The sequence below is a fragment of the Mus musculus genome, chromosome 14 (assembly GCF_000001635.26).
Source record: "Mus musculus strain C57BL/6J chromosome 14, GRCm38.p6 C57BL/6J".
NCBI classification, from domain to species: domain Eukaryota; kingdom Metazoa; phylum Chordata; class Mammalia; order Rodentia; family Muridae; genus Mus; species Mus musculus.
Window position 1 is genome coordinate 52519108 of NC_000080.6, and position 22651 is coordinate 52541758.

At 40.3% G+C, this 22651-nt stretch overlaps 1 protein-coding gene, 1 pseudogene and 1 further gene across 1 annotated transcript; 2 read left to right on the plus strand and 1 right to left on the minus strand.

The window, feature by feature from the left end:
* The window catches only part of Tcra (T cell receptor alpha chain), a 1796232-nt gene that overhangs the window by 91141 nt on the left and 1682440 nt on the right, over nt 1–22651 (plus strand).
* On the minus strand, nt 16548–22249 carry Gm36448 (predicted gene, 36448). The gene is made up of 6 exons (XM_030248239.1): nt 22242–22249; nt 21674–21863; nt 21381–21518; nt 20289–20342; nt 19518–19694; nt 16548–16610 (listed from the first exon to the last, which is right to left on the minus strand). Exons 1-6 carry the CDS (start codon nt 22247–22249, stop codon nt 16548–16550), a joined length of 630 nt encoding a protein of 209 aa, XP_030104099.1.
* Gm7122 (predicted pseudogene 7122) lies at nt 19545–21769 on the plus strand (annotated as a pseudogene).

Sequence of the window (22651 nt, forward strand, 5' to 3'; positions counted from 1 at the left end):
AATATAGAGATGATGAAGAGAGGAGGATGAGAAATAGAAACTAGAAACAAATAAACACTGCTTGCTGATAGCTCTCAATATTAATGGCATCAATTCTTCAATAAAAAGATACAGACTAACAGGCTGGGTTGGATAATAGAATTTATTTTTCTGCTCCATCCAAGAAACATACCTCCTCATCAAAGATAGACATCACCTCAGTACAAAAGGAGGAAAAAAGATATTCTGAACAAATTGCTCCAAAAAGCAGGAAGATTCAGCCATTTTAATACCTGAAAAAATATACTTTAAAACAAAAGTAATCAGAAGAGATAGGGAAGGATACTACATACTCATAAAAGAAAAAAATCCACCAAGAGGACATTGCAATTCTAGACGTTTATAAACCAAACATAAGGAAGTACATTCAAGTTCATGGAAGAAACACGACTACAGCCAAAAATCACATATCAACCCTCATACACTGATAGACGGAGATTCTAATACCCTACTCTTGATAATAGAGAGATTATCCAGACAAAAACTAAGTATAGAAATGCTGAAGTTCAACAATGTCATAAATTAAATGTACCTAGTTGATAGCTACAGAACATTTCACCCAGACACTAAAGAATACACTTTCTTTTCAGAAGTTCATAGAAAAAAAAGACAGTAAAACCCAACATTCTTCATGATAGAGGTCCTGGAGAGATCAGGAATAAATGGAAAACATTAACAGAACAAATGCACTTTCTGTAAGACCACAACCAACACCATCCTAAACTGAGAGATACTGAAAGCATTTCCACTAACATAAGAAACAAGCTAAGTGTGTTTACTCTCTCTCTATTCAATATTGTACTTTCAGTCTTTGCTAGAGCAATAAGACAACTGAAGGAGATCAAGGGTATACTAATAGGAAAGGAAGAAGTTGAAGTATCTTTATATGTAGATATGACTTCATACATAAAAGACCATACAAACTCTACCAGGAAACTTCTACAGCTGATAAACACTTTCAGCAAAGTAGCAAGATACAAAATTAACATCCAAAATCAGTATCCTTCTTATATACAAATGGATAACACACTAAGAAAAAATTAGAGAAAGAACACCTTTTATAATAGCCTCAAAATATCTTGGGGGTAACTCTAGATGAGCAAGTAAAAGGCTTGTATAAAAAATCTTTTAAGATATTGAAAACATAAATTAGAAGCTGTAGAAGATGGAAAGATTTCTTAGTTTCATGGATCTATAGGATTAATGTTGTGAGAATGTTCATCCCATGAAAAGCAATCTACAGAGCCAATGCAATCCTCATCAAAATTACAATTCCTCACAGAAATTGAAAATTAATTTTCTCCTTCATATGAACAGCTAAAACAATCCTGAATAATGAAGCAACTGTTAGAGGTATCACCACACTCAATGTCAAATTGTACTAGACAGTTGTAGTAATAAAACCAGCATGGTATTAGACCAAACATTAGAGACATGTTGATGAGTGGGATAGAATCAGACCCAGAAATAAGTCCATAAACATATGGACACCTGAGTTTTGATAAAGAAGGGAGACATACACACTGGAAAAAAGGTAGTACCTTCAACAAATGTTGCTGGTTGGTCCTCATGAAAGTGAACAAATGTATGGCAAAGGACAACTGTCATTCAGACAAAGTAGAAACCTACACAATGGAAAAAGACCTCTACCAATCACACATACAATAAAGGGTCAATATATGAAATATATAAACTATATGACTGCACATGGAGGATGCTAATAGATCTATACTATTCTATACAAAATTATATATATATACAAAATTATATATATATACAAAATTATATATATATACAAAATTATATATATATATATATATATTATAGTACAAAACTGAATTTCAAATTGATCATCAATGACTTCAACATAAGAACAGATACACTGAACCTGAAAGAGAAAGTGGAATAGTCTCAGACTCATTGGTTCAGGAAAAGACTTTCTGAACAGACACTGATAATACAGACACTAATAATTAATAAATTGGACCTCATGAAAGTGAACAATTTCTGTATGGCAGAGGACAGCTATCATTCAAAGTACCAGCCTATAGAATGAAAAAAGAACTTTATCAATTACACATCCAATAAAGGATCAATATCCAAAATATATAATGAACTAAAAAACTGGTCATAAAGAAAACCAATAACATAATTATGAAAATGGACTGGAGAACTAAACAGAATTCTCAAAAGAGGAAACACAAATGGCCAAGTGACACATAAAGAAATGTTCAACTTCTGCTTCCGGTCAGCGCCAGCATCGGGTCACCTTGGGCATGGAGTCGGTGGACACCCCCAAGGACCCCAGAGGACTCTCCACGGGATCTTAGGACCTCTGGTGAGGGGAACACAACTTCTGTTCCAATCCAATTGCATGGGACCTGAGACAGCATTAATTAGGGAAACAGAAAACCTGGCCTGACCAGGGCCACAAGTCCCTTCCAGTTGGCACCAGCACTGGGTCACCTTGGGCACGGAGTCAGCGGACACCCCCAAGGTCCCTAGAGGACTCTCCATGGGATCTTAGGAAGTCTGGTGAGTGGAACACAACTTCTGCCAGGAGGCAGGGTCGAACACCAGATATCTGGGCACCTTCCCTGCAAGAGGAAAGCTTGCCTGCAGAGAGTGCTTTGACCACTGAAACTAAGGAGAGAGCTAGTCTCCCAGGTCTGCTGATAGAGGCTAAGAGAATCATGACAGGAACAAGCTCTAACCAGAGACAACTATAACAACTAACTCCAGAGAGTACCAGATGGCGAAAGGCAAATGTAAGAATCTTACTAACAGAAACCAAGACCACTCACCATCATCAGAACGCAGCACTCCCACCTCACCCAGTCCTGGGCACCCCAACACACCCGAAAAGCTAGACCCGGATTTAAAAGCATATCTCATGATGATGGTAGAGGACATCAAGAAAGACTTTAATAACTCACTTAAAGAAATACAGGAGAACACTGCTAAAGAGTTACAAGTCCTTAAAGGAAAACAGGAAAACATATCCAAACAGATGATGGAAATGAACAAAACCATACTAGACCTAAAAAGGGAAGTAGACACAATAAAGAAAACCCAAAGTGAGGCAACCCTGGAGATAGAAACCCTAGGAAAGAAATCTGAAACCATACATGCGAGCATCAGTAACAGAATACAAGAGAGGGAAGAGAGAATCTCAGGTGCAGAAGATTCCATAGAGAACATCGGCACAACAATAAAAAAAAATACAAAATGCAAAAAGATCCTAACTCAAAACATCCAGGAAATCCAGGACACAATGAGAAGACCAAACCTACGGATAATAGGAGTTGATAAGAATGAAGATTTTCAACTTAAAGGGCCAGCAAATATCTTCAACAAAATTATAGAAGAAAACTTCCCAAACCTAAAGAAAGAGATGCCCATGATCATACAAGAAGCCTACAGAACTCCAAATAGACTGGACCAGAAAAGAAATTCCTCCCGACACATAATAATCAGAACAACAAATCCACTAAATAAAGAGAGAATATTAAAAGCAGTAAGGGAGAAAGGTCAAGTAACATATAAAGGCAAGCCTATCAGAATTACACCAGACTTTTCACCAGAGACTATGAAAGCCAGAAGAGCCTGAACAGATGTTATACAGACACTAAGAGAACACAAATGCCAGCCCAGGCTACTATACCTGGCCAAACTCTCAATTACTATAGATGGAGAAACCAAAGTATTCCACGACAAAACCAAATTCACACACTATCTTTCCACAAATCCAGCCCTTCAAAGGATAATAACAGAAAAAAAAACCAATACAAGGACGAAAGTCACACCCTAGAAAAAGCAAGAAAGTAATCCCTCAACAAACCAAAAAGAAGAGAGCCACAAGAACAGAATCCCTTACTGCTTTTAATATTCTATCTTTATTTAGTGCATTTGTTGTTCTGATTATTATGTGTCAGGAGGAATTTCTTTTCTGGTCCACTCTATTTGGAGTTCTGTCTGCTTCTTGTATGTTCTTGGGCATCTCTTTCTTTAGGTTTGGGAAGTTTTCTTCTATAATTTTGTTGAAGATATTTGCTGGCCCTTTAAGTTGAAAATCTTCATTCTCATCTACTCCTATTATCCATAGGTTTTGTCTTCTTAATGTGTCCTGGATTTCCTGGATGTTTTGAGTTAGGATCTTTTTGCATTTTGTATTTTCTTTGATTGTTGTGTCCATGTTCTCTATGGAATCATCTGCACCTGAGATTCTGACTTCCATCTCTTGTATTCTGTTGCTGATGATCGCATCTATGGTTCCACATTTCTTTCCTAGAGTTTCTATCTCCAGGTTTGTCTCCCTTTGGGTTTTCTTTATTGTTTCTACTTTCCTTTTTAGACCTTGGTTGGTTTTGTTTAATTTCATCGCCTGTTTGGCTGTGTTTTCCTGTAATTCTTTAAGCAATTTTTTGCTTCCTCTTTAAGGGCTTCTACCTGTTTAGTAGTGTTCTCCTGTATTTCTTTAAGTGAGTTATTAATTTCCTTCTTAAAATCCTCTACCAGCATCAGGAGATAAGATTTTAAATCCAAATCTTCCTTTTCGGGTGTTTTGGGGTATCTAGGACTCTCTGAGGTGGGAGTGCTGGGTTCTGATGATGGTAAGTGGTCTTGGTTTCTGTTAGTAAGATTCTTATGTTTGCCTTTCATCATCTGGTAATCTATGGCATTAGTTGTTATAGCTGACTCTGGATAGAGCATGTTCCTCCTGTGATTCTGTTAGCCTCTGTCAGCACTCCTGGGAGTCCAACTCTTTCCTGAGTCTCAGTGGTCAGACTAGTCTCTGCAGGCCCCCTCTCCTCTGGTGGGGGAAGGAGCACAGATGACTGGAGCTCAGATCTATTTCCTGGCTAAAGATGAAGGCCCGAAATGGGGCCTGTCCCAGAAGCTATGTTGGTTCTGCAGTCTGCCCACCTTCCTGCACAGACTGGTCTCTGAGGGACCTGGGATACAAGATGGCTCTCTTATCTGCTCCAGCTTTTAGAGCCCTCCTCAGCAACTGATTCTTAATGTCATATATTAACAATGGAAGTTGTTTTGTATTGCTTCTCTTTCCAAATTCATTTCATGCAGATTTAGTGGTAACAGTATTTTGAGTGTTTAACATATAATTTCTTTCTTGTTTGACATGTGCCAGAATGAGAAGTACAGGATATTAATGTGTTGTCTGAAACAAGAGAATTTCATATTATTTTGTGGGCGATTGGATATTATGGTGCTATCTGGAGTTAAAAGTTCAAATTGTCTCTTAACTAATGTTAGATATAAGAATTTTTTCTTTAGAAGCCTAACATGTTTCAGGTTAGTTATATCTGTAAGTACTATTTATCTCATTGTTGTGTATGGTCTGGGGAATGATCTATGATAGTCATATCATAGATTTCCTATTTTGAATGATTAGGGTTAGTAAGTACAAACTGAAGTAAAACAATAAGTAGCAAGTAATAGGTAACTCGACAGACAGATGGGCAGCAAAATGTGATCAAATCAGGTACTCAAAACATCCCACAGAAAATTGACAGGGGCTAGAGAAATGGCTCAGTGGAAAGAGCACTTGCTGCTCCTGCAGAGGACCAAGTTCTATTCTCTGCACTCACATGCCAGCTCACAACTGCTCCTAACTCCAGTTTCAGGGGATCTAATGCCTTATTCTGGACTCAGAAGGCACCAGGCATGCACACTATGTTCATACATATATGAAAATAAACATTCATACACATAAATCAAAATAAAACAAAGCCCATTTAATTGAGGAAGCATCATCAAGGCAGACAGTGCAAACTCCAATATAGACAGTACCAGGAACACAGAGTAACACCCCAGATTAAGCTTCTGTGAAAAATAACCAATAGCCACAGATACAAGGACATCACAAGTCAGGCGCCCACTCCATCTTGCAGATATATGACTGAAGCAGTCAGCTGGAGCTCCTGGGTGATCCCTCTCTCTGTGACTGAGCTTCCCATGGCTGAGCTTCTGGCTTCTCTTTCCCACTTCAGGCATTTTTATGCCATGTGATGAATCACAGTAACCTATATTGAGAATGATTCAGCTTCTAGCTGTCCTCAAAAGAACAATGTTTCCACTCTTGGGCTGTCTGTCTTATATCTCTGCCATTATAGAGTTCTGGGTCAGCCAATTCCTAGACAAGGGTTCTTGGAGGACACTTGATATAAACATGAAGTGTATGTATGTAGTGTACATGTGCATGCATATGTGTGTGTGTGTCAGGTGCCAACACAGTCTCCAGAGTCACCTTCTCAGTGAGCTTAAATAGCACATGGCTATTTAACAATATAATGTATATCACACCCACCAGTAGATGTTCTTTTACTAGCTCTTTTTCTCTATTACTCCTCTATCTCCCACTCTCCTAATGCACAGAAACACATACTCCATAGTATTCTTACTGTGAAAAGCTCCCTTTCCTCCTTTCCACTTCTGATTGGTTCTTTGAGTTGACTTATATTAAAGACTTTGTTGGGGTACAGTTTATGAACCCCAAGTTTGATTAAAAACTAGTTATAGGGACTGTATCCTGTTTTAACTCTCTAAACCTTGGCTACATGGTATGTTTGAGTGTGTGTGTGTGTGTGTGTGTGTGTGTGTGTGTGTGTGCGTGTGTGCACGTGCGCTTCTTCCACAACTCTGTTCTTATCCTTTAGGGCGTAAACTACTACTAATTTTAAAACAACAGTTGTACTATTTAATTAGAGCTTTATCCTAGATCTGCAAGAACTCTTTTACTTGGCTTTTCTCTCCCATTTGATCCTGAGGGTAGCTTGAGACTATAGTTGATGGTAGATGTTAAATAAGAGACCCTCTACTTTCCTCGATATTGTCCAGAAAGCAGGCCACATTCTCCAGTAGTCTGTCTTCTACCAAGACAATTCCTGCTTCTAGCACTCAGGCTTCGGTGGGTGAGTGGATGTGGGGGCAAGCTAGTTCCTCTTTCTTACAATGATGAGATAAACTATGGTTCTATTCAGTGCCTGCCTCTTCCATTTCCCTTGTCATGCCAGTTAGTTTCTGCCAAATAGAATCACATGGGAATATGGAAAGTCAGTTGAGGAAAAGCTTCCATCAGAATTATCTTTAAGCATCATTTTCTTGAGTGATGATGGATGTGGAAGTGCTTTGGGCAGTGCTGCCATTGGGCAGGTGGTCCTGGGAGGTACAAGGAAGGTAGTCGAACAGGATCTTAAAAAAAAAAAAAAAGGAGCATGGCCAAATTCAGTTTATGAGGCCATAGTCACCCTGATATCTAAACCACACAAAGACTCAATTAAAAAAGGAAAATATCAGAATAATTCCTCTTATGAGCATTGATGTAAAAATACTCAATAAAACACTCACAAACTGAATCCAAGAATACATCAAAAGTATCATCCACCATGTAGGCTTCATTTCAGGGATTAAGGGATGGTTCAGTATATGAAAATCCATCAACATAATCCACCATAATATGATCATCTCATTAGATGCTGAAAAAGCCTTTGACAAATCTAACACCTCTTTATGTTGAAAAGTGCTACATCCACTCGTGTGAGAGGTTTAGAAGCCTGGAAGCAGTCCTGAGGCAAAGAGTTTAATGGAAACTTAGCCTCTTGGAACCTTGGCATTCCTATAGCACATATACTAGAAACCTGTCCCCTCGTTAGTCTGGTATATGGATCCATGTGCTCTCTTTCAGTATTGTTTTATTATAAGTGCCTTAAAGGATTGATTTTGACATATAGCTAAGCCTCCACTAGTGTTCCAATGTTCTAGAAAATCCTTGAGCCAACCCTGAGCTTGGAGTTCAATAACAATGTTACCAATTCAGTTAACATTCAAATTTACCTCTGGTAGAGACAGCGAAAATAATCAGGCATTACAATTTACTTGAATAGAGCTAGGAAGCTCAGGGCTAGTCTACATAGTAATTACTTAGAACAATAGCCGAAACATATATAAAGAACTCAAGAAGGTGGACTTCAGAAAATCAAATAACCCCATTAAAAAATGGGGCTCAGAACTGAACAAAGAATTCTCACCTGAGGAATACTGAATGGCAGAGAAGCACCTGAAAAAATGTTCAACATCCTTAATCATCAGGGAAATGCAAATCAAAACAACCCTGAGATTCCACCTCACACCAGTCAGAATGGCTAAGATCAAAAATTCAGGTGAGAGCAGATGCTGGCATGGATGTGGAGAAAGAGGAACACTCCTCCATTGTTGGTGGGATTGCAGGCTTGTACAACCACTCTGGAAATCAGTCTGGCGGTTCCTCAGGAAATTGGACATAGTACTACCGGAGGATCCAGCAATACCTCTCCTGGGCATATATCCAGAAGATGCCCCAACTGGTAAGAAGGACACATGCTCCACTATGTTCATAGCAGCCTTATTTATAATAGCCAGAAGCTGGAAAGAACCCAGATGCCTGTCAACAGAGGAATGGATACAGAAAATGTGGTACATCTACACAATGGAGTACTACTCAGCTATTAAAAAGAATGAATTTATGAAATTCCTAGGCAAATGGATGGACCTGGAGGGCATCATCCTGAGTGAGGTAACACATTCACAAAGGAACTCACACAATATGTACTCACTGATAAGTGGATATTAGCCCAAAACCTAGGATACCCAAGATATAAGATACAATTTCCTAAACACATGAAACTCAAGAAAAATGAAGACTGAAGTGTGGACACTATGCCCCTCCTTAGAAGTGGGAACAAAACACCCTTCGAAGGAGTTACAGAGACAAAGTTTGGAGCTGAGATGAAAGGATGGTCCTTGTAGAGACTCCCATATCCAGGGATCCACCCCATAATCAGCATCCAAACGCTGACACCATTGCATACACTAGCAAGATTTTATCGAAAGGACCCAGATGTAGCTGTCTCTTGTGAGACTATGCCGGGGCCTAGCAAACACAGAAGTGGATGCTCACAGTCAGCTAATGGATGGATCACAGGGCTCCCAATGGAGGAGCTAGAGAAAGTAGCCAAGGAGCTAAAGGGATCTGCAACCCTATAGGTGGAACAACATTATGAACTAACCAGTACCCCGGAGCTCTTGACTCTAGCTGCATATATATCAAAAGATGGCCTAGTCGGCCATCACTGGAAAGAGAGGCCCATTGGACTTGCAAACTTTATATGCCCCAGTACAGGGGAACACCAGGGCCAAAAAGGGGGAGTGGGTGGGCAGGGGAGTGGGGGTGGGTGGATATGGGGGACTTTTGGTATAGCATTGGAAATGTAAATGAGTTAAATACCTAATAAAAAATGGAAAAAAATTGAAGATATTTAAAAGTATTTCAAAATTAAAGATATTTAATTGAAAAAAAAAAAAAAAAAGATGGCCTAGTCGGCCATCACTGGAAAGAGAGGCCCATTGGACACGCAAACTTTATATGCCCCAGTACAGGGGAACGCCAGGGCCAAAAAGGGGAGTGGGTGGGTAGGGGATTTGGGGTGGGTGGGTATGGGGGACTTTTGGTATAGCATTGGAAATGTAAATGAGCTAAATACCTAATAAAAAATGGAAAAAAAAGAACAATAGCCGAGTCACACCCATACACAGGAATACACAATGGCCTAGGAAATAGGTGGGTTGTAGTATTATTCATGAAAGAGTTAGTAGAAAGGAATTCTTCTGGTGCAGGATTTTTACTAGGCCCAGAGGAATAGCATAATCAGGTATTTACTAAAGGACCCCTGGTGGTGGATTTAACAATAGACTAGCATTGTATCAGAGCATTCACCTGGCTCCTGTGTTTAGCTGATCTTAATTAGGATTGTTCCTTTTCTCAGTTGTAAACAAGGCCTGGCTCCTGCCATCTTTTTATGTGTACATTTTCTTTGTTTTGTGTTAAGTACCTTGATGGATGTATTTGCCTAGCCTTCTTGCTTTTCTTCTGTATTAAAAGCCTGGTGTTTGCTTGGAGAAAATACATTCAGATACAGCACTCCCTTGTGTTGTGTCCATTTGTCACCCTTTTCTTGCCAACTCCATGCTCGCCTGTAAGGGGAACCCCAAATTTTTTCCGAGGATTGAGGGAGGCCAACTGGGGCTGGTCTGCGGCAAAACAAGTCTTGGAGAGATCAGGGATACAAGGTACATACCTAAGCATAAAAGAAGCAATACATAGCAAACCAATAGCCAATATCAGATTAAATGGAGTGAAACTTTAAGCAATTCCACTAAAACCAAGGAAAAGTCAAGGCTGCTTACACTTTCTGTATCTATTCAACATAGTACTTGAAGTTCTAGCTGGAATAATAAGACAATAAAAGTAGAAAGGAAGAAGTCAAAGAATCACTCTTTGAAGATGATATGATGATATGAAAGCATACATAATGTCTCCAAGAATTCTACCAGAGAACTGCTTCTGCTTTTGGTTCAGCAAAGTGGATGGATACAAAATTAATTGAAAAAGTAGCGTTCCTTTATACAAATGATAAACAGGCTGAGAAAGAAATTAGGGAAACAATACCCATTACAATAGCTACAACAGTGTAAAATATCTTGGTGTAGCTATAACCAAGCCAGTGAAAGATATGTATGACAAGAACTTCAAGTCTTTGAAAAAAACAATTAAGAAAGATAGCAATCTACAGATTCAATGCGATCCCCATCAAAATTCCAACTCAATTCTTCAACAAATTAGAAAGGGCAATTTGCAAATTCATCTGGAACAACAAAAAACCTAGGATAGCAAAAACTCTTCTCAAGGATAAAAGAACCTCTGGTGGAATCACCATGCCTGACCTAAAGCTGTACTACAGAGCAATTATAAAAACTGCATGGTACTGGTATAGCGACAGACAAGTAGACCAATGGAATAGAATTGAAGACCCAGAAGTGAACCCACACACCTATGGTCACTTGATCTTTGACAAGGGGGCTACAACCATCCAGTGGAAAAAAGACAGCATTTTCAACAAATGGTGCTGTCACAACAGGCAGTTACCATGTAGAAGAATGCGAATTGATCCATTCTTATCTCCTTGAACTAAGGTCAGATCTAATTGGATCAAGGAACTCCACATAAGACCAGAGACACTGAAACTTATAGAGGAGAAAGTGGGGAAAACCCTCGGAGATATGGCCACAGGGGAAACATTCCAGAATAGAACATCAATGGCTTGTGCTGTAAGATGGAGAATCGACAAATGGAACCTCATAAAATTGCAAAGCTTCTGTAAGGCAAAAGACACCATCAATAAGACAAAAAGGCCACCAACAGATTGGGAAATGATCTTTACCTATCTTAAATCAGATAGGGGATTAATATCCAATATATATAAAGACCTCAAAAAGGTGGACTCCAGAAAATCAAATAACCCCATTAAAAAAATGGGGCTCAGAGCTAAACAAAGAATTCTCACCTGAGGAATACCAAATGGCTGAGAAGCACCTGAAAAAATGTTCAACATCCTTAATCATCAGGGAAATGCAAATCAAAACAACCCTGAGATTCCACCTCACACCAGTCAGAATGGCTAAGATCAAAAATTCAGGTGAGAGCAGATGCTGGCAAGGATGTGGAAAAAGAGGAACACTTCTCCATTGTTGGTGGGATTGCAAGCTTGTACAACCACTCTGGAAATCAGTCTGATGGTTCCTCAGAAAATTGGACATAGTACTACCGGAGGATCCAGCAATACCTCTCCTGGGCATATATCCAGAAGATGTCCCAACTGGTAAGACGAACACATGCTCCACTATGTTCATAGCAGCCTTATTTATAATAGCCAGAAGCTGGAAAGAACCCAGATGCCCCTCAACAGATGAATGGATACAGAAAATGTGGTACATTTACACAATGGAGTACTGCTCAGCTATTAAAAATAATGAATTTATGAAATTCCTAGACAAACGGTTGGACCTGGAGGGCTTCAACTTGAGTGAGGTAACCCAATCACAAAAGAGCTCACGCTATATGTACTTACTGATAAGTGGATATTAGCCCAGAAATTTAGAAAACCCAAGATATAAGATACAATTTGCTAAACGCATGAAACTCAAGAAGTACGAAGACCAAAGTGTGGACACTTTGCCCCTTCTTAGAATTGGGAACAAAACACCCTTGGAAGGAGTTACAGAGACAAAGTTTGGAGCAGAGACGAAAGGATGGACCATCTAGCGACTGCCACGCCCGGGAATCCATTCCATAATAAGCCTCCAAACGCTGACACTATTGCATACACCAGCAAGATTTTCCTGAAAGGACCCTGATATATCTGTCTCTTGTGAGGCTATGCCGGTGCCTGGCAAACACAGAAGTGGATGCTCACAGTCAGGAACACAGGGCCCCCAATGGAAGAGCTAGAGGAAGTACCCAAGGAGCTAAAGGGGTCTGCAACCCTATAGGTGGAACAACAATATAAACTAACCAGTATACCTGGAGCTCGTGTCTATAGCTGCATATGTATCAGAAAATGGCCTAGCCAGCTATCATTGGAAAGAGAGGCCGCTTGGTCTTGCAAACTTTATATGCCTCAGTACAGGGGAATGCCAGGGCCAAGAAGTGGGAGTGAGTGGGTAGAGAAGTTTGTGCGGGGGGGGCACGGGGGGCGGGGGCGGGTATGGGTGACTTTTGGGATAGCACTGGAAATGTAAATAAAGAAAATACCTAATAAATAAAAAAAAAGAAAGATAGCAAAAGATGAAAAGATCTCCTCCCATGCTCATGGATAAGTAGGATTTACATAGTAAAAATGGACATCTTACCAAAAGCAATCTACAGATTCCATGAAATTCCCATAAAAATTTCAACACAATTCTTTACATTCTTTGAAAGACCAATTTTCACCTTTATATGACAAAAACAAACAAACAAACAAACAAACCAAAAACCAAAAACCCAGGGTAGGTAAAACAAACTTGTACAATAAAAGAATTTCTGGAAGTTTCATAAGTCCTGATTTCAATTATATTACAGAGCAATAGTCATAAAAGTGCATGGGATTGTCATAAAGACAGACAGGTTGATCAATGGAATTGAATCGAAGACCCAGAAAGAAACCCATACACCCATGGAAACTTGAGTTTTGACAACAAACAAAACCAATACAATGGAAAAAAGAAAGTATTTTTAACAAAAGGTGTTTGTCTAATTGGATATATGCATGTAGAAGAATGCAAATAGACCCATACATATCACCCTGAACAAAAGTCAATTCCAAGAGGTTCGAAGACCTCAACATAAAAACAGATACACTTAATCTAATAGAAGAGAAAATGGGGAGCTGTCTTGAATACATTGGCTTAGCAGACAAATTCCTAAATAGAGCACCAATAGCCCAGGCACTAAGATCAACAATCAATAAATGGGACCTTATGAAGCTGAAAAGCTTTTACAAGGTTAAAGACACTATCTATAGGACAAAACAGCAGCCTACAGATTGGGAAAAGATTTTTAACAACCCTACATCTGACAGAGGACTAATATCCAAAATATATAAAGAGCTCAAGAAATTAGACACCAACAAATCAAATCACCCAAATAAAAAATGGGGTACAGAGCTAAACAGAATTCTCAACAGAGGAATCTCTAATGGCTGAGAAGTACATAAAGAAATGTTCAACATCTTTAGTTATCAGGTGGATTTAAATATAAAAGGACTCTGAGACTTGATCTTATACCCATCAGAATGGTAAGATCAAAAACTCAAGGGACAGTGCATTCTGGCAAGGATGTGGAACAAGGGGGACACTCCTTTGTTGCTAGTGGAGTGCAAACTTGAACAACCACTGTGGAAATCAATTTGTGGTTTCTCAGAAAATTGGGAGTAGTTCTACTTGGAGACCTTGCTATGCTACTGCTGGGCATATACCCAAAGGATTCCTCACTATACCACAAGGACACTTACTCAACTGTGTTCATAGCAGGTTTTTATTCATCATATCCAGAAATGAGAAACAGCCTAGATGTCTACTGAAGAATGTACATACAAAATGTGGTACATCTCACACAATGGAACACTATTAAAAACAAAAATGTCATGAAATTTGTAGGCAAATGGATGGAACTAGAAAATATCCTGTCATTTGTGGGGAGGACAGAAGATATGGCCAGATGGCCACAAGAATGAATGGAAATCTGCAACTGATGAAGTTGGGGAGGTGGGGGACATCTACAGGATGCGACAGAGACCTGAGGTAAGAACCAATGGGGGTGACCTTATCTGTGACTCACAACATGAGCATATGTGTGAGTCTGCATTTTGCCCTGCTGCTGGGTTGTGGGACATGCTTGGGTAGGTGGAATGCAGAAATGTTAGAATGTATTTGCTCTGAGCTGCAGCTGTCAGGTACTGAGCAGTGTGCTGCTCAGTGGGTGGGAAAATGCAGTCTAGGATGTGGGAGGCTGAAACTGGTGTTCCCCGATTCCTGGGAATCCAGTCACTGCTGCTGAGAACAAGGCTAGGACTGGAGGAATGTGGAGCTCCAGCTTAGCTCATTTGCAATTGTCCTTAGCTTAGTGGTTGTCTGGGAGTGCAGAAGGGCCTTCTATGGGAGACTTAGACAGCTCAGCTTTGTAGGCAAAGACTTTCTCCATGCTCCCATGGTGGTTCTTGGTGAAAGAGACAGTCCTTGATTCCAAACTGTTTGATTGTTCATCATGGAAAATGGATGCATATCAACTCCCCAGTGTATACCAGAGATTAAATCACATTCGCAGGCAGGAGTGTCTGGGGAAGGGAAGCTTATTGACTAAACCCTCAGGACTTTTAGACACTTCATTAGCATGGAGGACTCTGTTCTAGGCAATGTGGCTGATGTGGGGGTGTGGTCACATATTCTGGGCCAGGAATGTAGTAGGGAGCAGAGAGATGCCTACTGTCTCAGGTGGGTGCCTGGCTGCTGGGGTGTTGGACCTGCTAAACCTTACCCTCTTTCCTTGCATGATTCATTGTCCACAATATGGACTGTAAAGAGGCCACCTCCTATATCCAGGCAGGAATTTCAGTGGAGCGATAGGGACACCAATCCACCCACAAAACTTTTGGCCCCGAATTTATCTTGTCTACAAGAAATGTAGGGACAGGGGATGGAACAGAGGCTTAGGGAATGGCCAACCAATAACTGGCCCAACTTGAGATCTATCCCATGGGCAAGCACCAATTCCTGACATTATTAAGTATACTCTGTTATGTTTGGAGACAGGAGTCTAATATAACTGTCCTCTGATAGGCTCTGCCCAGCAGCTAACTCAGACAGATTCAGACACCCACAGCCAAACAGTGGATGGAGCTTAGGGACTCTTATGGAAGACTAGGGGAAAGGATTGCCAGCCCTGAAGGGTATAGGAACTCTATAGGAGGACTAACACAGTCAACTAATCTAGACCCTTGGGATTTTGAGAGACTGAACTCTTTAATCAAAGAGTAGACACAGGCTGGACCTAGACCTCCCTGTTCATATGAAGTAGATGTGTGGCTTGGTCTTCATGTGGATCCCAGCAACTGGAGAGGGTGATATCACAAAAGCTGTTGCCTGTCTGTGAATAGATATGTTCTTCTGCTGGGCTGCCTTGTGTGGCTTCAGTGGGAGAGGATGCCCTTAGCCTTGAAGAGACTTGATGTGCCAGGGTTGGAGGATATTCAGGGGAGCCCAACCACTCAGAAGAGAAGGGGAGGAGCAAATGAAGGAAAAAGTTGTGGGAGGGAGAGACTGGGGGGAAGGGCAGTGAGCAGGATGTAAAGTGAATAAATAAAAAGAATAACAAAATTAAATTTAAAAAAAGAAAAAAGAAAATAACATCCTGAGTATGGTAACCTGGATCCAGAAAGACATAGAATGTATTCCTTATAAGTGAAAATTAGCGATAAAGTACAGGATAACCATGCTACTATTGAGAGACCCAATGAAACTAAGTAATAAGGAGGGCCCAAGGGAGGATACATAGATCTCACTCAGAAGGGGAAATAAAATAGACATCCGAGATCAATGAAGGGAAGAAATTGGGGGGAAGAGGGGATGAGGAGGGCAACAGCAATGGGGATCAGGTGCAGGGAGAGGTGGGGGCAGGAGATGATCGTGTGTGAGAATGGAAACCGATAGGGGGCATCTCTGGGACTAGAGACCTGGGATGGAGGAGGCACCTGGGAGTCTGTGGTGGTAACCTTAGCTGATACTCCTATTAGCTGGGGATATGAAGACTGAAGTGGCCACCTCCAGTAGCCATATGGGACTCCAAGTGGAAGAAAGGAGACATTAATTCATCCACAAAATCTTCAACCCCAAATTTGTCTTGCCTACTAGAAGTACAGAGATAAGGATGGAGCAGAGATTGAGGGAAAGGCCAAGCAATGACTGTCCCTTTTTTTTGAATCAATAAAAGAAAAAAAAATAACAAATTTATTTAACCAAAAGAGAAAACTATAGACTTTTGTGCTAGATCCAAAGGAAAAAATTAATGTGGAGAACTGTGACTGAACAAACGTGCTCATAACTTGCTAATTATGAACTAGGAAAGGAGGCCCCCAGGCCTATTTGTTCAGATTTTTCTGTTTCTCTGTGTAGCAGTTCTGCCTGTGAATAGAACCAGAGAGCTGTGAACAAAAGGGCCCTTAGAGCGGAAGAGAGGAAGTCTCACCATGACATTCTTAGGTCTTACAATGTGCTTTGGAAGAGGAGAATATTACCCAAGACCCCTTTTATGAGGAAGAGGGGGATACGATTAGAAACCTTCCTATATCTCTATACTACTTTCCTTCATTTTGAAATGTACACTATGTCACATCTGACATTATCAGATGGCCCAAGAAGTGCCATCCAGAGATCCACAATTCAAAATGTACTGGTCTGCCTTTATGTGTTCTGTCTCATAGAGAAGCCATGATATGACATCATGACATTTTTCCAGTCACAAAAATGGTATATTTTATTCTAGGAATATGGAGATGGCGGAAAGAAGCATCCTCCAAATAAAAATGCCTCATTGATACAACTCACATCACACTATCAATAGTTAGTTTGAAGATGTTGCATTAACTATCTTGGCACACACACACACACACACACACACACACACACACACACACACACACACAAAAAAACCCAAAATTACTGAATAATTTTGATAGTTATAAAATTTTCATTTTCTCCAAGCTTCTTTAAATTTATGTCACTTGGTAATTCCCCAGATACATCAAGCACCACCAAGATAGTTTTGCTTTGTGTTTTTTATTTTTTCTTATTACGGGATGGATCCCTGGATATGGCAGTCTCTAGATGGCCTATCCTTTTGTCTCAGCTCCAAACTTTGTCTTTGTAACTCCTTCAATGGGTGATTGTTTCCAATTCTAAGAAGGGGCAAAGTGTCCATACTTTGGTCTTCGTACTTCTTGAGTTTCATGTGTTTCGCAAATTGTATCTTATATCTTGGATAGTCTAAGTTTTTGGGCTAATATCCACTTAGTGAGAACATATCATTTGAGTTCTTTTGTGATTGGGTTACCTCACTCAGGATGATGCCCTCCAGGTCCAACCATTTGCCTAGGAATTTCATAAATACATTGTTTTTAATAGCTGAGTAGTATTCCATTGTGTAAATGTACCACATTTTCTGTATTCATTCCTCTGTTGAGGGGCATCTGGGTTCTTTCCAGCTTCTGGCTATTATAAATAAGGCTGCTATGAACATAGTGGAGCATGTGTCCTTCTTACCAGTTGGAACATCTTCTGGATATATGCTCAGGAGAGGTATTGCTGGATCCTCCGGTAGTACTATGTCCAATTTTCTGAGGAACTGCCAGACTGATTTCCAGAGTGGTTGTACAAGCTTGCAATCCCACCAACAATGGAGGAGTGTTCCCCTTTCTCCACATCCTCGCCAGCATCTGCTGTCACCTGAATTTTTGATCTTAGCCATTCTGACTGGTGTGAGATGGAATCTCAGGGTTGTTTTGATCTGCATTTCCCTGATGATTAAGGATGTTGAACATTTTTTCAGGTGCTTCTCAGCCATTTGGTATTCCTCAGGTGAGAATTCTTTGTTTAGCTCTGAGCCCCATTTTTTAATGGGGTTATTTGATTTTCTGGAGTCTACCTTCTTGAGTTCTTTATATATATTGGATATTACTTCCCTATCTGATTTAGGATAGGTAAAGATCCTTTCCCAATCTGTTGGTGGCCTTTTTGTCTTATTGACGGTGTCTTTTGCCTTGCAGAAGCTTTGCAATTTTATGAGGTCCCATTTGTCGATTCTAGATCTTACAGCACAAGCCATTGCTGTTCTATTCAGGAATTTTTCACCTGTACCCATATCTTCGAGGCTTTTCCCTACTTTCTCCTCTATAAGTTTCAGTGTCTCTGGTTTTATGTGGAGTTCCTTAATCCACTTAGGTTTGACCTTAGTACAAGGAGATAGGAATGGATCAATTCGCATTCTTTTACATGATAACTGCCATTTGTGCCAGCAGACTTTGTGGGTTTTCTTGTGGTATACTTGAGTCCTCTCGTTCTTACAATTCTTTCCCCTTCTTCTACAAGATTTCCCAAACTCTGCCTAATGAACTTTTGTAAAATTAACTTTTATTTGCCAGATGTAATTGTCATCTTGAAGGCTTACTGCTCATCTTTTCTAGTTCTTTCTGAACTCTGGCTGACTCATTCAGCTCAAACTCCTCTCCAAGTTGACTGATTCAATGTGACTTCTCTCAGCTTCTCACTGAATTGCTCTGCTTGACCTCAAAGTTACTCTGGCAATTTGTTCTAATCACGTGGTTCCTTCTTATTCTCTGACTTCTCTGCTGAGCTGCACTGAACTGCATGAACTTACAAACAAACTCAACTCCACTGCACTTCACTGACTCCCAACTCACTGACTGAACTGAATTCCACTGCACTATTTCTCAACTAACTCCCAACTCACTGAACTCTCTCCCCTGTGCTCCTCTTAAATAGCTCCTCTTTCCTGTGCTGTTCTAGTGAGAGCTGGGTATATCCCAGTTCTGACTGTCAAATCTTTCTCTGATTCATCATTTTGGCTGTCTCTCAATTAGATGTCTTTCAAACATGGCAGCTTCCTTCTACAAACTAACTTCACCTTCATTGGGATTAAAGGTATGTACTAAGGGGATGTCTGTATTCCAGAGGGATTAAAGGCATGTTATTACAGCCAGGTAACAGACCTACAAGTTGTTCAGATGTGATTCCTTGCCAGAGGAGACGTGTTGCGGGATTAAAATTCCTCTAAAATCTTTCTGTTTTAACATAGTATTTTTAATGATTATTTAGGAATTTCACATAATGCATCCTGATTACCCTTACTTCCCAGTCCTTCCAGATCCACCTTGCATCCTAATGTCTCCTACACAATAAAAGATTTTTAAAAATTCAATTTGTTCACTTTTCTCCTGGCTGCAGTCAGCTCAAGATGCAGAATGCACAGCTCCTCCTGCACCATGCCTGCCTGGATGCTGCCATGCTCTCACCTTGATGATAATGGACTGAACCTCTGAACCTGTAGCATTGCTATTTATCTTTTGGAGAGCATCAACAAGGATCTTAGAAGCATCCCTGAACTGTTCAGAGTCTTCTCCATAACGCTTCCCAAGTTCATCCAAACCTGCCAGCTCCAATGAATACAAGTCGGGAGAATGGTCCTTGGCTAGATGCTTATGACGAGACAACTTCAGACAAACAAATAGAACAAATGAACAAAGGCGATGTCAAATGCAACCAAGTCAAGTTTTATACCTGACTACGTTAGCTGGCCACAGAAGCACACCACTGCACTATAGCACAAAAACAGTTTAAAATGGCAGCAAAGAGAGCTCCCTTAAATGAGTTTCTGATAAGTTCAACACAAATCTCATTGCTTAGTTTAAAAAACTTAGATGTGAGACAATGCATGAAGCAGTAACTACTTGGACGGATATGGTGTGAGGAATTCAGGAACCATCAGTGTCTTCCTCCAGCATCCCCACCCAGAGTACCACCCTAGCCCCCAGCACTAAGCTTTCAAACTCCTTGAACCCAGCCCAGATAAAAAGGTTTGGCAAAGAACTTCAGAAGCTAGCAGGCAAGTAAGAAGATCTATTTCAGGCATGAGGATGATTTTAAAAACCACTTACTACAAGATAACTTGCAGATAGATTTTTTTCTCAGTGTTCCTGGGATCATAAATGTGGGGCATACTTAAGCTTTTCAACTGGCCTGATTTTATTTAAAGATTTCTAGGAACCAAAACAGATAGGACTTCAAAGTCCAAGCAGCCTACTTACCAAACTCGAAATATCATGTAGCACTTGCAGTTCGGAGAGAAAGAGCAGGTCAACCTTCAGAGACCAAAGAGTGGACATGGCTTTAAATACACAGCAGAGATCTGGACTTAACTTATCAAGGAAAGTACAACATAGTATGAATATTAATCAGGTAAATGTATATTATTTTCCTCCCTTTGTAAGTTCACTCTAATTGAAACGAGGCAGCTCTGTGGTAGAGAAATGCTTACTATTTGCAAGGCTCAAGGCCCATTATCAGAAAAGCACGCACATGAACCATTATTTCCTACCAAAAAGGTGATGGTCACTCCCTAATAAATACTAGTCTAGTGACTACCACTTGATAGCTCTTACTTCTAACGAAGCCATGCCTGAGCATTGACCCCACTGTCTTAAGATCCTACCAGTGGACCAGTTTACTTACTTGCCTTGAACACTTCCCAAAGCAGAGAATTAGGAAGAATGGTTCCTAGCTACCCACAATAGCTATAAAGGGCAAGAGATCCAAGCAGGGATGGCTGGCAGGCATGGTGGTGCATGCAGTACCCAAGAAAAGGAAGCAGGCACATCTCTGTGAGTCTGAGGTCAACCCCATCTGTAGTTCCAAGCCAGCCGGTACTAAATAGTAAGTGTAGCTCCAAAAAAAAAAAAAAAACCCAACCAACCAACCAAACAAACAAACAAACAAAAAACCAACTCCAAAACCCAAATGAACAAAGCAGGAGTGTCACTCTACTGCAGCACCCTGAGAACATGATGCAAAAACTGTGAGTCCACATTAGCAACAGCTATGAATAATGACATCGAGTCACCAGATCTTCATAGCTCAACCAACCTCCAAGAAGACTGGTTTGTGACCTGTCTGGATCAACTGGCAACACTGGTAGGAAAATGATTTACTAAATGGCAGTTCAGAAAAGGTGCATTTAGTCATGAACCCTGCCCCAACAGAAGAAAGAGCGTGCCCCAGCAGTAAGTGAGCCCAATTCTTCATTCTCTACAACTTCTGTCTTGCTAAGGTTTCAAGTAGCATATGGAATGGGAATTTAATAATGACATGTATTTGATTCACTCAACAAATGAACCACTTACCTTATTATTCCTACTCAGAGAATTGAGGGGAAGAGAGTTGAGAAGGAAGTTTTCTTGAAACAGGCGGTTACGGAGCTGCCGCAATGTGACTGAAAGGTCTTCAAACGCCGAGTTTGCTTTCCCCACCATATACACTCTCTACAAGGACAATCAAGAATGCTAGGTTAGCTGCCTTCTGCAGATTAAGTCCAACAGACAGACAAAGTACATAGCAGTTCTCACACAATCACTTTAAAACTATCATTAAATAACACTTCTTTATAAGGCTCTTAGATAAAAACTTTGTCACTTACCTCCTCACTGGGAGCCAACTGCAAAACTACAGGTGTTTCCTCCGAAAATAAGGAGTGAATGGAATTTGCAACGCTGTCTAGACTAAAAGGAACTGCCTGAAATGCAAGAGTAAAACCGCAATTATTTTTTGAAACAAAGTGGAAAGAAAAATGACCCAGCTTGTATAAGCAAGCAGCCTCAGGAAGGCACCTATGAGGACAACTCTTTACATTATTCTTGCTATGTATCAACTGTGCGTATTACAGGCTTCACTCTGATGCCCAGGCTGCCATGTACTTTGAACATGGGGGCCTCTTCTACCATCCTTCACTCTCCCATCACTCTTCCTTCCCCAGACTTTTCTCTACGCCCTCTATTATTTTTTGATTGTCTCCTTTCCTGTTGGATTCTTGTTTCTACATGAGAAAAAACATGTAATATTGACTTTCAGATTCTGGGTTTTTTTTTCACCTAAAATTACTGCTTCATGTTCTATTAAAATTCTTGTTGGATTCTTGTTTCTACATGAGAAAAAACATGTAATATTGACTTTCAGATTCTGGGTTTTTTTTTTTCACCTAAAATTACTGCTTCATGTTCTATTAAAATTTCCCCTGCAAATGAAAAAAAAATTCAATTTGTGTTGTCCATATAGTCACGGGGGCATAGTCAAACTCCCTGTGGCCAGTCCCTTAAAGAAAAGTGAGTCCTTCCTGACCACCACCCTGCCAGTAGACATCTATTGTGGAAAGCTTTACTTCAGCATACGTATCACAAAATTTTAGATTTCCTTTGATGGCTTCTTGTCTAAGTTGTTGCTTTTGGAGGGGAGGTGTGGTGGTAAGAGAGTTGTCACAGAAGCTTTCTATGCCCCTCTTTCTCAATTGTGAGTCTGCAGACATCGATACCACCACAGAAGATGCTCCCTTCTTTATAGTCAGTAGAAGCATGAACTTCCACATGCTATCTGGCCACAGCATGAACCACAGACATCCACC